The sequence below is a fragment of the Limanda limanda genome, chromosome 6 (genome assembly GCF_963576545.1).
Source record: "Limanda limanda chromosome 6, fLimLim1.1, whole genome shotgun sequence".
NCBI classification, from domain to species: Eukaryota; Metazoa; Chordata; class Actinopteri; order Pleuronectiformes; family Pleuronectidae; genus Limanda; species Limanda limanda.
Window position 1 is genome coordinate 19,779,642 of NC_083641.1, and position 14,786 is coordinate 19,794,427.

Genomic DNA, 14,786 nt, shown 5'->3' on the forward strand with positions numbered 1-14,786 from the left:
TAGATTCTTATTTTCTCCCTTCAGGATCTGAGTATGTCTCAGGGTCTGCACTCTACCTGCTCACATCCTACCTCAACCCTGACCATACCTATCGGGATCTGTGTCAGAACCTTGTCCTTTCACTACTGGGGTCCCTCAAGGTTTTGTCCTGGGTCCTCTACTTTTTTCCCTACACCTACTCTCTCAGCTCTGCTATTCACTCACATGGCTTTTCCCACCACAGCTACGCAGATGACACATAACTATTTCTCTCTTTTGCCCAGTCTGGAACACAGGTAGCAGCAAGCATCTCTGCTTGTCTGACTGACATCTCTAAGTGGATGTCCGCACACCACTTAAAATCAACTCTTACAAGACCAAGCTACTTTTTCTTACAAGACCAAGCTACTTTTCATTCCAGGGAAGGGCTCTTCCACCCATGACCTTACTATCGCCATCGACAACTCTGTGGTAGCCCCCACCCAGACCTCAAGAAACCTGGGTGTGACACTCGACAACCAACTCTCCATTACCGCCAACATTGCTGCAACAACCCAATCGGTGCAGGTTCTGGTCCAGGCTCTTGTCATCTCAAGCCTAGACTACTGCAAGTACTCCTGGCTGGTCTGCGTGCTAGTGCTATCCGACCACTGCAGCTCATCCAGAATGCAACAGCTCGAAAGTTCTTCAACCTACCTAAGTTCTCTCACACTACACCTTCCCTCCGCTCCCTTCACTGGTTACCAGTGGCTTCCCCCATCGCTTCAAGACACTGTTACTTGCGGACCGTGCTGCGAACAGATCAGGTCTACATCCATGACATGGTTAAACCTTACACCCCAGCCTGTCCACTTCGGTCTACATGGGCCAATCGGCTTGCTGCTACCTCACTGTGAGGGACAACTAGCCAAACAACAAAATCACAACTGTTTGTTGTCTTCTCTCCATAATGGTGGAACGAGCTCTGCATTGACATAAAGGACAGCAGAAAGTCTACACATCTCCCGCCTCAGGATAAAAACACATCTATTCTGATTAAACCTTTGCTAAGAAGATGGTCTAAGTCAAGTAGCAGTTATATGTTGCTATATGTCGCACTTGTAGTTTGGCTTTTTTGAAGCTAATGTACTTACATGATTCTTGCTGTTCTGGGTTCGTACCCTCATGGTTGAATGCACTTATTATAAGTTGCTTTGGATAAAAGCATCAGCTAAATAAAATGTAATGTAGTGTTGTCAAAGTCTTGTAAACACACAAAACAGATGTGAAATATTGAGTAACCAAAAATAAATCATTGGTAGTTGAGTCAAATCTTTTCTTTTTCAACCCAGTGTTCATCTCTCTCTTGTTGTGCTCAGCTTGTGTGTACTAGCGAGGCTTGTATTGGAAGAATTTAAGTTTTAGCCTAATTTGTCAAGAACTAGTTCTGCTAAAAATATCCTGGGGAAAAAGGCCAGCCATATTTTAGTTCCTCGTGTGTAGTTCAAAATAAACATAGCTGAGATTCTGTGGACTGACACACATACCAGCCAGTGGAAATGATTCAGACCCACTGTTTCAATGAGGCGGAGAGAAATTCCTATTTTAGAAGAAAATCCTCCAGACTGTTCTGCTGAGAAATATTTTTCCAGTCTCCTCGTCTTGGAGCAACACTGCAGCATTTTTTTTAGCTTTCATGAAATCATACGTTGCTTACCTGCAACATTGGCGATGTAAATGGCCCCGAGAGACAGTAACCATGGGGACGGAAATATGATTAACAGGCCCTTTTATTTGTTTGTCCAACTAAGCACTTTCAGAGGGTTAGCTCTCTCTAATGCACGATTAGCCACTAGAGCACACCTTGTTCACAGAACATCAGATTGCCTCCATTTAGTTTTCTCTTTATTTGATCGCCATCTCTCTCACTGTTTATTCACCCACCACCCTTACGTTTTTACTTCTCTCCCTTGTTTCCTCCCTCCCTCACCTGCCTCTCCAAACCTCTGCCTGACAACAAGGCAGTCTGATTTTTTTTTTTAATAAGACGAGCAGCAGCAGTGGTGATGGGAGCAGTAGTGGGGAATTAACGTGTGCATGCGTGTGTGTAAATGTTTATCTGTATGTGAATGTGTGTGTGCATGTCAGACGTACATGGGCGAAAGAGGAGACAGACAGAGAGAGAGAATCTCAGCCCATCGCTCACACAGACCAGTGATTGTGGATGATGAGCTGTCATGACAGGAGACGAAGCAGGGGTGGTTTGTAGATAACTGCACCGGTGGCCTTTTGTCTGGCGGTCGGTCCGACACAAATCATATCCTGTTATGCATGCAGACAGCGAGACTGGTAAACAGACATTTGGTAAATGGCTTGTTCCATCACAGTAACTGATAGATCGATACAAAGCGCCATGAAATTCCATTTCATTTGGTGCAGGACAGGACAGATATTCAGCTTTTGAGCAGCTCTTTGGAGCAACAAAAAGGTAATTCTGGACAAAAAATTGTGCCTCGTAAATTTACAAGTGCGCCCACCTTGTGTGTGTGTGTGTGTGTGTGTGTGTGTGAGAGAGAAAGAGAGAGAGTTATTCGGTGTGGGCTGCTGATTACGTCAGCTGCAGCCTCCCCTGATGGTAACCAGCCTCATATTTCCCATGAGCCTCATTGAGCCACTACATTCAGGCTGAGGCAATCACTTTCCTAACTGCTCATGCAGGTGCTGCCCCCTTCTGTCTTTTACCGGAAAAAGAACACAGCAACACAGCTCATTTGAATAATGGATAAAGTTTGTGTGATTGATGTGTCTGAAAACGCTGGTTACATTCTGTTCTGCTAATCAATCAACAGTAATGGCCAAACCTGTCATTAAGATTGGTTAGCTCTGTCTGGTAAAGCGATTGTCAAGAAATGATTGGACAGATTGATTACTTCATCGAATGTGCAGTAAAGTGAACGGTAACTCCATAATGTGTGTGTGTGTGTGTTTGTGCGCCTGGAGTGTGCATTAGAGAGTGTGTTTGTGTTTATGGTCAAATTCTCAATATCATGCATACAGTAGTGAAGGCACGGTTCATGGTGCAGTGTCATCCCACAGCAAAAATTACATTGGCTCCAATCCAGGTTCAGCCAGTGGCTTTCTGTGAAGTTTGCATGCTCTCTCTGTGTCTCTGTGGGTTTTTTGGTGTCCCACAGATAAAAGACATGCACATCGACTCCAAATTGTCAGTGTAGTTGTGATCAAGAGTGTGAATGCCTGTATGTCTATGTCAGCCCTGTGATATGCTGGCAACCTGTCCAGGGTGAACCCTCTTGCCCAATGTCAGCTGGGGTTGGCTCCAGGCTCCCCACAACCCTTCAAGGATAATGATACAGATGATAGAAAGATGGATGGACGAACGAAATAATGGGTGTGAATTGTGTGTTTTGTGCTTCAGGTGTGTCGGGAATACCAGCGGGGGAACTGCACACGCGGGGAGAACGACTGCCGCTTCGCCCACCCGTCAGACAGCACTATGATCGACACCAATGACAACACAGTCACTGTGTGCATGGACTACATAAAGGGCCGCTGCACGAGGGAGAAGTGCAAGTACTTCCACCCTCCGGCTCACCTGCAGGCCAAGATTAAAGCCGCCCAACACCAAGTCAACCAGGCTGCGGCCGCTGCAGCCATGGTACGTATCTGTCCACAGACTACACAACAAGGCAGGACTCACACAAAGGAACATCTGAAGCTTCCTAGCATCCTCAGCCCTGTGCAGCTACAGGAATTAATGCCAGTCAGAACCATAGATTCTATATAAAGATGGACGTCACATCTCTACCTGCTGCCAAAATCCAGAAACGAAGCCAAAATATCCTGGGTGAGAACACTGCCATCTTGAGTATTTGGAGCTAGAGCTTTGTAGTAGGGATCAGGGGGGGGGGGGGGGCAGCCGGGATAGCAAGGTCCTGCCGATGCGCTCGCTTGATCAATCTCAGCCGTCAAACGTGACATTTCACCTCCTTTTTATAGCTTCAAAAACTTATTAAAACCAAAGTCATGGTCCCTGAACGAAACATCAGTGAGATAAGAAGTACCTTTCGAATTTTGACTTTTTAGTTTGGTACACGTCCTCTCAGCTAACTAAGAGGAGACAGGACTTATGACCTTTACTGCAGTCAGCCACCAGGGGGCGACCGAGACGCTTTGGCTTCGCTTGACATGTCGTCCATCTTCATATGCAGTGTTTGCTCAAAACAAATCAAATAAAACCAAAAGTCAGAGGACGGACCAGTGCTGATTTTATGTGATGACCTAAAATAAATCGTTGAGCCTCTCTAATGTCAGCTCGATAAACATGGCCTGGGTATTGCCTCTCTGAGTTGGAGCATGTGTATACATCAAGCAGGGTTTCAGTCAACATCTTCTACCATGTGCTTCTACTCAAGCTCCGAGCGCACATTCCAGTCTGCGCTGTTCCTGCTCTCCGCATCTCCGACTCAATACGCACTGAGAGTGGATGTGTGCTTTATCAGCATCAGGCTGTAGCGATCATGCCAGTGTGTGACTGAGCCTCCTGCTATTCCCTGTTTTGCTGCTTTTTTAGTTGTACATTTTTGCTGTCAGGCCACAGCCAGTAGCTGTGTTTAAATTATTAACTACCTTTCGTTCTGATCTTGTTTCTGCTATGCACTGATTATATTCTAGCGAAGGACACAACAAGGTTTTGCACTGTAGAGGATATTATGCAGCAGGTTATCCAGAAAAGAGGGTGTGCTTGATTTCAGTTAACCTTATTCCAGAAGGTCAAAGTACTCAAACTATAACCTTTTAGACTTAATTAGCTTGAATGGCATTTTGAATGACAATTAGTGGTGGAAATATATGGATTAAATTATGTTCAATAGCTGTTTTAAAGAAGTATACATAAATGATAGAATAATTTTTGTCCTCTAGTGTATTTAAAAGGACATATTAAATCAAAGCTAACAGGATCTTAGATACCAGACCAATTAGCTCTTTTAACTTCTCCCCTATTTATACCACTGGTAATTAACGTGTAATTCTGTTCAAGTGCACAAACAACGGATATGAAAGACAATATAAATATAAATATATTTAATATGCAAAAATAATAACGTATATATAAAATATTTACAGCAAATTAAAGTTGGATAAACAAGACAACTAGAAAGGCACTTGCAACAGTCCTTTTATGGAACCACATTTATTTGAGTCTGCACCAAATACTTGTGAATTATGCTCTGAGAAATCAATGAAAATGTTTTGTAATGCTAAAAAAAATAATTTCCCACAATGTTAGAGCGTAGAGAAAAATGTCTGCCTCCTGATTTGGTCTGCATCGGAATTTATGGGCTTCTTCTTTGACCCATACCCCACCACACAATTACATTGATGACATTAAGCAGTGCAGAGGCAAAACCTTTCCTTTTAGATAATAGTCGGCAGTTGTAAGTATATAAGTAAGTACTACTAAGTACAACCAGTATCTGAGGCAGGGGCCAGGTTTTTATATTTTTTATTCAAAGTCAATTTACTTCAATCAGAATTCAAGAAATCAGGTTAATCCACCTTTATGGACAAAAACACTCCTGTACACAAGGTTAAAGTTTCTCTGACAGTAAATCATGTGAAGGGCCACAACTCTTCTCAGTAACACTACAGCCATTAATGTGCATGCCCTAGTCTTGTTATTGTTGTATATTGCATTCCAATGATTTGTTTTTTTATTTGTTTGTTTGTTTTTTTCACCGACCCCCACTGCACTGCTGCCCCCATGATGCACCTCCGCTTGCTGGTTTATGTTATTGCGCTTGAACCCCATTGGCCCCATTGCCATCATGTGTTCGCTGCCTGCTAATTAAGAATGAGTCGGCTGTCAAATCACTGAAGCGACCCCTCGACGCAACTTTTGACCTGGTACTATGACTATTACTATTCACCTTTTAGCTTGGCATGTAGCTGTGGTTGAGTACATAGACTGGAGTACTTTTAATACAGTAGATATCTTATGATCTGAACTGAGAAAAACACTCAGGGGTGATGAACTGATTCTAGAATTAAACAAATGGATTCATTTGAATTATTGATTTGAAAAAAAGAAAATGACTTCAAGACTTTGTATTTCACAGTCAATGGTCAGTTGATCACCCTATAGTTGAATATCCTAATCAAATACTAGTAGCATGGAAATGTAGTATTTTAACAAGGTGATTTAGTGTTTGCATGATGCTGTCACTTCCCATATGCATGTAAAACTGTGTAGGAGGTGTCGCGACAGTCTTAACATGGCTTCTAGTGTTAGTTCTCATGGAGTTGGCAGTGCAGCTTCCTCTAACTACATCATTCCTGTTGTTGGTCCAACAATCAATACAATCATTTTTATAATAGCTGTTTTAATAGTTATCTCTACAGAAAGATCAATTCTAAAGTAATTACAGTTTGTGCTGTACTATATCAAATCATATGAGGATTGTTTCCTTGTTGTCATCACTAGAAAGATCACAGCTAGCACCACCGTGTCTTGCTCTGACAGAGGTAGTGTAGTCCACTGCTTGCCTGCCGGTGTTTGTGATCGCGGTCTGGAAACTTTATCTTCTAATGAAATTTCTTCTTCTTCTCTCTGTCCTGGATGTCACCGCTGCCATCTGTTTGATTTCCGTCACTTTCCCGTCCCTTTATTTTGGTGTTGTCCCCTCATCAGGGACTCCCTCCCGTTTTGCCTCCTTTACCAAAGAGACCTGCACTTGAAAAAGCCAACGGTGCCACCACTATGTTCAACGCTGGCGTGTTCCAGTACCAACAGGCCCTGGCCAACATGCAGTTTCAGCAGCAGGCTGCCTTCATACCGTCAGGTGAGACTCTTCCCTAACCCTGTGTTTGTGGCAGTGATTTCAAATCAAATCACGTGAAGTTTCTCATTTTGTTTTGGCATCAGTTGTGAATGACTGAATGGTTGTGTGATTTCATTTTTGGTGAAAACATGGGAAAACATGACATTTTGTACTTTGTCTTGTCGTGTGTGTTCTGCATGGGTATGTGTGCTTTTTTGAAGATACTGTAAATGCTACTTTCTGCACATATCGGTATTTAGTAGAACTCTGTTTTACAGTACTTGTAGTAGTATAGTTGTAGTATCACACATTGTGATAGAATTAGTCTTTGTACCTACCACTGTAATAACAGTGGACTACTTATATAGCTAATAGCAGTATTAGTAAATGGCTTAATCTAACATCTTTAAATAGAATGAACAGCCTCCTTAAATTCAATCAAGCCAACAATTTAGACACTCATACAGTTTAGGTATCAAATCCCTCAAAATGTCTGTTTTTTAACGTCAGGATCCATGAATTATTCCTTAAGAAATCTGTGAAATTGTCCATTTGCTCAAACAAAGTTCCGTTGAAATTTCTTGATTTGTTTTTGCGTAATCGCCTTGAAACAGACTACGGGAATATATACATGTAGATATATAAATTAATAGACAACTTTAAATCCTATTTCCGCTTTCATTATTGTTGTTATTACTATTATTAGTAGTAGTATTGACGACTGACAGGCAAAACCATTATGGAGCTTATTATTGAAAGGCAGAATAAAAAGGTGGACGAGATAATCAGTCAACATTTGAATTAACCTATTTTCTCTTGACCTAATTTTGACGGATGACACAGTTTAGAAAGATCTATTATCGTTGAGGGAATCTAACTTGAACTGTTTCTGAAAATTGTAGGAACGTGCCCCCCACTCCATCCCCAGTGAAAACCATGTCCTAAATATACATTTACTCAAGCCTCATTTGAACCACTCTCCTCTGGCAACCACATAGTCGTCTTACACTGCGTCTGATACTCTCATCTGACAGCCTAAGAATAGCCTGCCATCGATTCCCGTCTGTGAGCGATACAGTTTCTCAGATCCTCACGTGTTTGGCGCTATTTGACTGTCAGGTCAGTGCGACACGCTCCGGAGGACTGTGAAAGCAGGTCACTCAAAACTAGCCTCCTGCAAACAGCTGTCGTGCTGCTAACGGCAAAATGGGATCACGTTTTATTTGCCCCTGATTTAAAGGAGCAGTTAAACAGTGAACTAGGGCTGGACGGGCAGCTGACCATTACTCTCCTGACTTTTCATGCATACTCTTCCTTTGTCATGCAGAATGTGTCTGTGTGTGTGTGTGTGTTCGTACTGTGTAATTATCAGTAATCAATAGTGTTAAATAATCCCTTTGAACTGTTGTATCAGGGTAAAAAGAGTGAACGTATTCAGAGCACAGTGTGAATCCAATACTGTTTGACTTTATAACACTTGTAATGGGTTTTTCTTGATTTCTTCTCCCCCCTCCCTGTTCACTCCACTCCCTGTTGCAATGCATAATGGGCAGGCTCGATATTTTGCATGACACCTGCAACAAGTATTGGTAGGTGCCAGCTTTCCTTACCCATCATTCTTTGAGCCAAGTTTGGTCTCTCACATGTCATTCAACTCACCACACGATGTGAGCACATTCTCCATTGTTCTGGTTTTAAACTCCGACAGTTGTAATTTCACTCGAGGGGTGTTTACGTGTTTCATCTCTGTGGATTTGGAATGAACTTGTCTTTGCTCTGCCCCAGTGTGTCTGTCACCAAATGCTAGTTGCAGTTTAAAATCCCCAAACACCCCTGCTTCATCCCCAGCTCTTTCATTTCTACACCACCTCCTTACACTGTCTGGTTATATGTGCCATATAAACATGAGGAATCATTACTGCTAGAGGGAGAAGTTATTGTTTTAATTTTGGTATCATTTCTTTTTTATGGAGGTAAACAACCAGTTAACCTGCATTGAATTGTTCTAAAATAGTTTGCATTTTTCTCTTAAATTTTTCCAGTTACCTTGCACTATAAAATATTTCCCAGATGTTTCTTCCTCCACCTGCATCTTTCTTAACTTGAATCTTTGGTGTTGACTTTTTTGTTCAACAGGTTTTCTCATGTTTATTAGCATTCTATAGACAGACGTTTAAATGAAGTGTTTACATAAAATAATTGAAGTTAAAAAAAGATTTGAATTTGCTGTGGTTCAACTGTCTGTGTGATCTTTCCCTCCAAGTACCCATGATGCACGGTGCTACTCAAGCCACTTTGTCTGGAGCCAACACATCTGCCACAAGTGTTCCCTTTGCAACCGCAACAGCCAATCAGGTTTGCACCTCCGCTGCTCTCTCTCACTTCTGACTTTTCAGTGTCTGTTTATTATTATGTTTTTTTATCACATGATTTCAAAGTGCCTCTTGATGAAAAATGCATGAGGCACACGGCCCATCTCTGATCTTAAGAGGCTATTCAGAGCATGCGTTTATTTGGATAATTACGATGCTTATTTTATCATCAATTTGGGTTGGAGTGGTGTTTGTCCTCATTTCAACTAATGTGTCCCTCTCCCTCCGTCTCTCCCTCGCTCCCTCTCTCCCCCTCTCCCCCTCTTTTCCTTCCTCTCAATCAGATTCCAATAATATCTGCCGAGCATCTGACTAGTCACAAGTATGTGACCCAGATGTAGGAGTCTCAATCAGAACAGTATGTATCATATCACTCGCCAACATCTCACACAAACCACATTTGGACCAATGAATTCTGTTACATTCCCCCGTGACGTAAATGGGTTGCAACACAACAACATGTATTTTAGCAATTTTAGTAAAATCTTCGCTGCTATCCTGCTTGTTCAAGAGATGCAGAAACTAAAGGAGTAGTTTGACAGTTTGGGAAATCTGAGTTGCTCTCTGTAGGTTAAATACGAAGCTACAGACAATAGCTGGTTGACTTTGCCAAGACTGGCAAACTAAAAGAAAAGAAAAATGTCATGTTTTATGTTTCTGTTTAATCCACAAAAGTCTCAAGCTATAAAAACAACTTGATTTGGACTCAGAGACTGCAAAACTCCGCCAAGGCCAAACAGTCCCATGATGAAACCACATTAAAATTAACTAGATCCAGATGTTAATTTGGATCTGCACCTGGTTTGACACTCATCAAGATACTTTAATTATTCTGGCAAAATGTTGAAAAATGCTATCTCGCAATGTTTTAACACTGTCATAAACAAAGTTATAAGGATTTGTCCCCACTCACCACAATTTATGACTCATACTGCATCCTCCCATCAAGTTTAATGGTAATTTCATGAGTCATTGTTGCGTAATTGTACTAACTAACAACAAACAAGTATAGACGAAAACACGACCTCCTCTGCAAAGGTAGTAAGATTTAACCTCACAGCAACTGCAAGAAATCAGGAATAGCAAATGTGCATATTTCTCAGAATGTAAAACGATTTCCTTTGAGCAAGATTCATTTGTTTCCTGTTTGCTGAGTGTCACTTGGCCACTGTGGATGTTTTGTGGTTGTGTGCACAACTCGCTACTTCCTTACAAAGAAGAGGTTTAGTTTCATGTTCATGTTTGAAAAACGGCAAAAATAAATAGGAAGTTTAAAAAACGCTCAGGTAAGTAAATTAGATTGTCCTCAATTTATTTATATGAAAAATTATGCGAATTGATAAACAAACGTTACATCATTATTATGTGACATTAACTTCAACTCGGCTCAGTATTCCACAAATCTACAGTGGGAGCTTTGGATTTAATTCCTTCTACACAAGATTTTTGTGGCCTCGGTGCAACCACCAATCACTCACACTGTTCATAACTGAATGAACACACACACACTCTCTCACACACACACACACACACGTTGGAGGGGGATACAGATGTCTGTGGTGCTTCTGGTTTCACCTCTTCAGCTGCAGTCACATCAGTTAGGAAAAGATTGTGGTTATTGATGTGACTGCAGCAGCAGAGTTCAAACCACATGTGTTTGACTTGCCTAAACCATCATGGTAATTTGACAAAACCATGACATTTTTCTAACGTTAATCATATCATAGCATGTAATATATTTTGTCAGTACAGATGAATAAAATACATCGTAATTTGGGCTTTTTGCAGAATGTCCAGGATTTATGTTTCTGTCTGTCTCTTGTTGAAGCTTTGCTGTGAAACTGTGATGTCAAACAGGGTCAGATTTCAAGACAATTACAAACTCAACCAAACTCTCTGTTGCGAACCGTCCTTGTGATTTACTTGTATCGTCTCCCCAGATGGAACGGGAGCGTGCTGGCGTGGATTCCGAGATGAGCAGTCACCCTTCATGCCTGCAACATCAAGCGAAGAGGAACCAGAACCCGGCCTGGTTTGGAATAAATCTGCATGTTAACATAGGAGACACAGTTTTGTCAGGATCGTTTTTCTTGTGTATTTCATGCACACTATTACACGACAACAACAGAACAGAACATAATTTGCATTACAGACTGCCTTTCGCTCTGTCGAGGCCACTTACCTTTATTCACCGGACACACTTTGAATGTGAAAATGAGGTAAACGCGTGGAGCAGTCGAGAGGAAAAACAATCGACTGTTGTATCGGTACGTCCATTGAACAAGAATCATTACTTATGGTGTTTGTTTAGCTCATCGATTGTTGGTCTTTGACTCAAACGTGTTCATTTGTTTACACAGAGGTGCACCTTGTATTTCAGTTCAAAGAAAACTAATGATCTTACTGAATCACATATGCATGCACGCTGATTTTTCGTTACGATTTTGTTCTGTTACAAAAACCAATGATAAGGGAAATTACATGAGTGCACTCAGAGGCGAAATAGCAACTGAATGTGTGTGAGGTGTCTTTCAAACCTTTGTAGCCTACCTTTCTGTCTTTTAAGCACATGTCTATAAACCTTGCAGGCGTCCCTGTGAAGTGCCACACATCCCCAAAACACGCAAAATGGTATTCAAGCAGTGTTGCAAAGTATCAAACTCAACGATTCCCTTTAAATCCGTCTCTAGTTTCTCTCACGGGGCAACATGTAGCGTCCGGCGCCGTGACCTGTCAGTACCTGGGATTCCATACACACCCGCTTCTGATTAGATTCCCCCAGATTGTCTGCTTTACTAAAATCTACGGAATAGGTTTTTTTGATTTTCTATTCTTCGCTGTTTAGGTCAGTTGTGTTCGTTGAGTCTATGGAGTCGTATGCGAGGTCTCGTCCTGACTGGGAGACCAAAGACTCCCCCATTAGCGATGATGGCGCTACAACGGATAGCTTTGAAACAACATGGCGATCAGTCGGTATCCAAACTGCTGTGAGACACACTACTCTAATCTACGGTGCAACAGGCGATGGATATGGGATTTGCATGACCTGATTTGTGTTCATTTGTATGGTTATGCATATTTTAAAGGCAGGTTGTAAAGGTACAGGTTAGTGTGTGTGAATGTGTGTGTGTGTGTGTGTGTGTGTATATATATAGTCATATTTATGAATATTTGTTAAAAACTTCTACCTGAGAGCTGTTTCCAGATAGTCAGCCAAAGTTTTTTGTGTCCCTGTTGTTAGATGTTGTGGGTAGAGTTTAGAGGGGCTGACTTTTAAAAAAAACGCGCAGGGGACTCATAAGCGAGTCCGCAGAAGGGTCGGGTGTTTAGAGTAGATCTCTAGAAGAGTTTTCTTTCTGTTGTCGTTGTGTTCTGGGTGTTCTTCAGGCATATTTAATCGGTGGATAGTACAGGGAAAGTGGCAAGAATAAAAACGATTGTATTACTCATCCAAAGCCTTAGAATGTACCATCGGGTCAGCACAATGCAACATGCCATTTTGACTCATCCAGTTGCCTAATCCATGCCATATTAACACACACACACAGAGCACTATGTAATTGTCACTTTTTTTCGTTAGTGTTTTCTTAACCTTACTGTAGGTTTTTCTCCTTTAGACAAGGAGTGTTTCACTTTATTTTGTTGGGATGACATGTCGATCTTAGTTCTAATTTTCAGTTTGGCTTATAATATTTATCTTTCTTATAATGAAAATAAGGTTTTAAAACAAAAAAGAGTGTGTTTTTGTGTGTTCCTCATGCACAGTTTCCTGAAATTCCATGTAATGTTAATTTGAGTATGATTATGATTGTAAACTCAATATTTTCTACGTTATGCATATTGTTGAACTGTATGCATATTGTTCATTTCTCTAGTCTTTTTTTTGTCCTTTGAACAAAGATGTTTTATATGAGTATCTAACGGTGATGAAATAATAGAACAGAGAGGCAGAGTTGTCACTGTGGCAACTGTCGCCGATAACCGAGTAATATTTTAATGATTGTAAGGTTTGTAAGTAGTCAAATAATAAGATAAAAAAAAGACTATTATAAAAAATCTAGTTCCTAGATGTTTAGAGTAAAGATGTTATTTTCTACTGTATCCATTTCAAATAGTAAACTATTGTTTATTTTTACTCTCCCTGGAAATTGGGCCATGTTGGAAAACAAGCTGCATATTTGATCACTTTTTCAGGGGCGTCGTTGCCGGCGGGATCAGGTGAAGCGAGTCCGCGCTCGTCTCCTCCTCAGCCAACTGCAAACAACGAGGGCGGGGTCGGGGAAATCTCGAGGCGATAAAGGCGATAAAAGGTTGACTTTTTTGCACTTCTGTACATAGTCAAAAAAGAGAGAATCATGTATATTGAGATCTTATTTTGAATAAAAAAAATAAAAGAAGTCTATAACGACAAAGGATTTTGCTAGGATAACGAAAAAAAAAATATCTTATGAAAGGCTGAACAAAATTGCTTGCATCAAAAAGGGCACCGAGTTCTCACGCTCCGAACCCGTTTCAGAAAAAAAGGCCAAGTGTTGCTCTTCTTTTTTGTCAGCAGCTTGTAGTTTGCCAGGTAACCTTCCGGAGGAGGCGTCCACTGCCCTCCAGCGCGAGGGCCTGACTGGGTTTGTCTGGTCCCCGAACCTGCCTGTGTGGACAGGTCTGTGTGTCATGGCCGCGCCCTCCCAGGCCCAACCAATCACAACATGTCCTGTCTCTTTACTTTACACAGAGAGGAATGCATGATCAAGGAAAAATACATATACCGTTTTAGAAGTAAAAAAAAACGACTCATGACACAGTAATATTGAATAAGAAAGATGTATTTACAGTATACAATATTCTATCAATGTAATGGAATAAAATATATATTAAAAAAAATACAAAAATAGAGTAGTGGTTTATTTAGAGAAAAGAAAAAAAAAGATTCCTGAGAATATACTCGCTCAAGTTTCACCACTTGGAGAGTTCAAACACATGCAACACAAACACCATAGTTCTAAGTATGTTCTTTCTGTTCATGTAAGCTGTGCTTCTAGTAGATGAAACTGACCAAACAGGAATGTGGTTCAACATCAGCCAGAATTTAATAAAAGAGTGTATTTTCAGACGGGAAATACTTCATAGCAGTTTGGTCATAAAGTCGTCGGTTAGAAATGTCGTCCTGATCATCTCTCGTCATCTCTCATCTTCTACAAGCACGCATGCTTACGTTTACGATATAGTGTAAAACTGAACCTTTTGATTTTTTTCTTTGTTTGTTGTTTGTTTTCTCTGCTTGTAGTGCCGATATGATGTATTCTGTCCTCTGCCGCGGTTTGTTTCTGCTTGTTTTACTGTCCCAGGCCCCGTGAAAGGATGCGTCAGGTCCGAGGTGCCGCTCGCCCGCTGTAGAAAGAGAGAAACCCACTGATTGTCACAGTCTAAAGCCATAAAAATACAATCTCATCAGAATGAAACGTGTGTGAAGAGAGCAGATGTGTGACAGAGGTGGAGAGCGGCACCTTCTGAGGTTTTATCCACTACGTGTAAGAACTGAAGTCATGAATGTAATTAACAGAACCTGCCGTGTGCCAACTTTGATAGATGAGAGGAGAAGAAGGTTCCTGGCACATTGTTT

General features: G+C 41.2%; 1 protein-coding gene across 2 annotated transcripts in view; it reads left to right on the plus strand.

The window, feature by feature from the left end:
• The window catches only part of LOC133003890 (muscleblind-like protein 1), a 40,459-nt gene extending 28,942 nt beyond the window's left edge, over positions 1-11,517 (plus strand). The window contains exons 4-11 of one of the 2 annotated variants that reach the window (XM_061073715.1): positions 3,395-3,634; positions 4,570-4,587; positions 5,830-5,883; positions 6,668-6,818; positions 8,351-8,386; positions 9,061-9,152; positions 9,454-9,527; positions 11,110-11,517. In XM_061073715.1, the coding sequence (XP_060929698.1) occupies positions 3,395-3,634; positions 4,570-4,587; positions 5,830-5,883; positions 6,668-6,818; positions 8,351-8,386; positions 9,061-9,152; positions 9,454-9,510 (648 nt within the window). In that variant the 3' untranslated portion in view covers positions 9,511-9,527; positions 11,110-11,517. Of the gene's footprint in view, positions 1-3,394; positions 3,635-4,569; positions 4,588-5,829; positions 5,884-6,667; positions 6,819-8,350; positions 8,387-9,060; positions 9,186-9,453; positions 9,528-11,109 lie in introns of those variants that run through there. The other variant, XM_061073714.1, reaches the window with a different exon arrangement.
• The last annotated feature ends 3,269 nt before the right edge of the window (positions 11,518-14,786 follow it).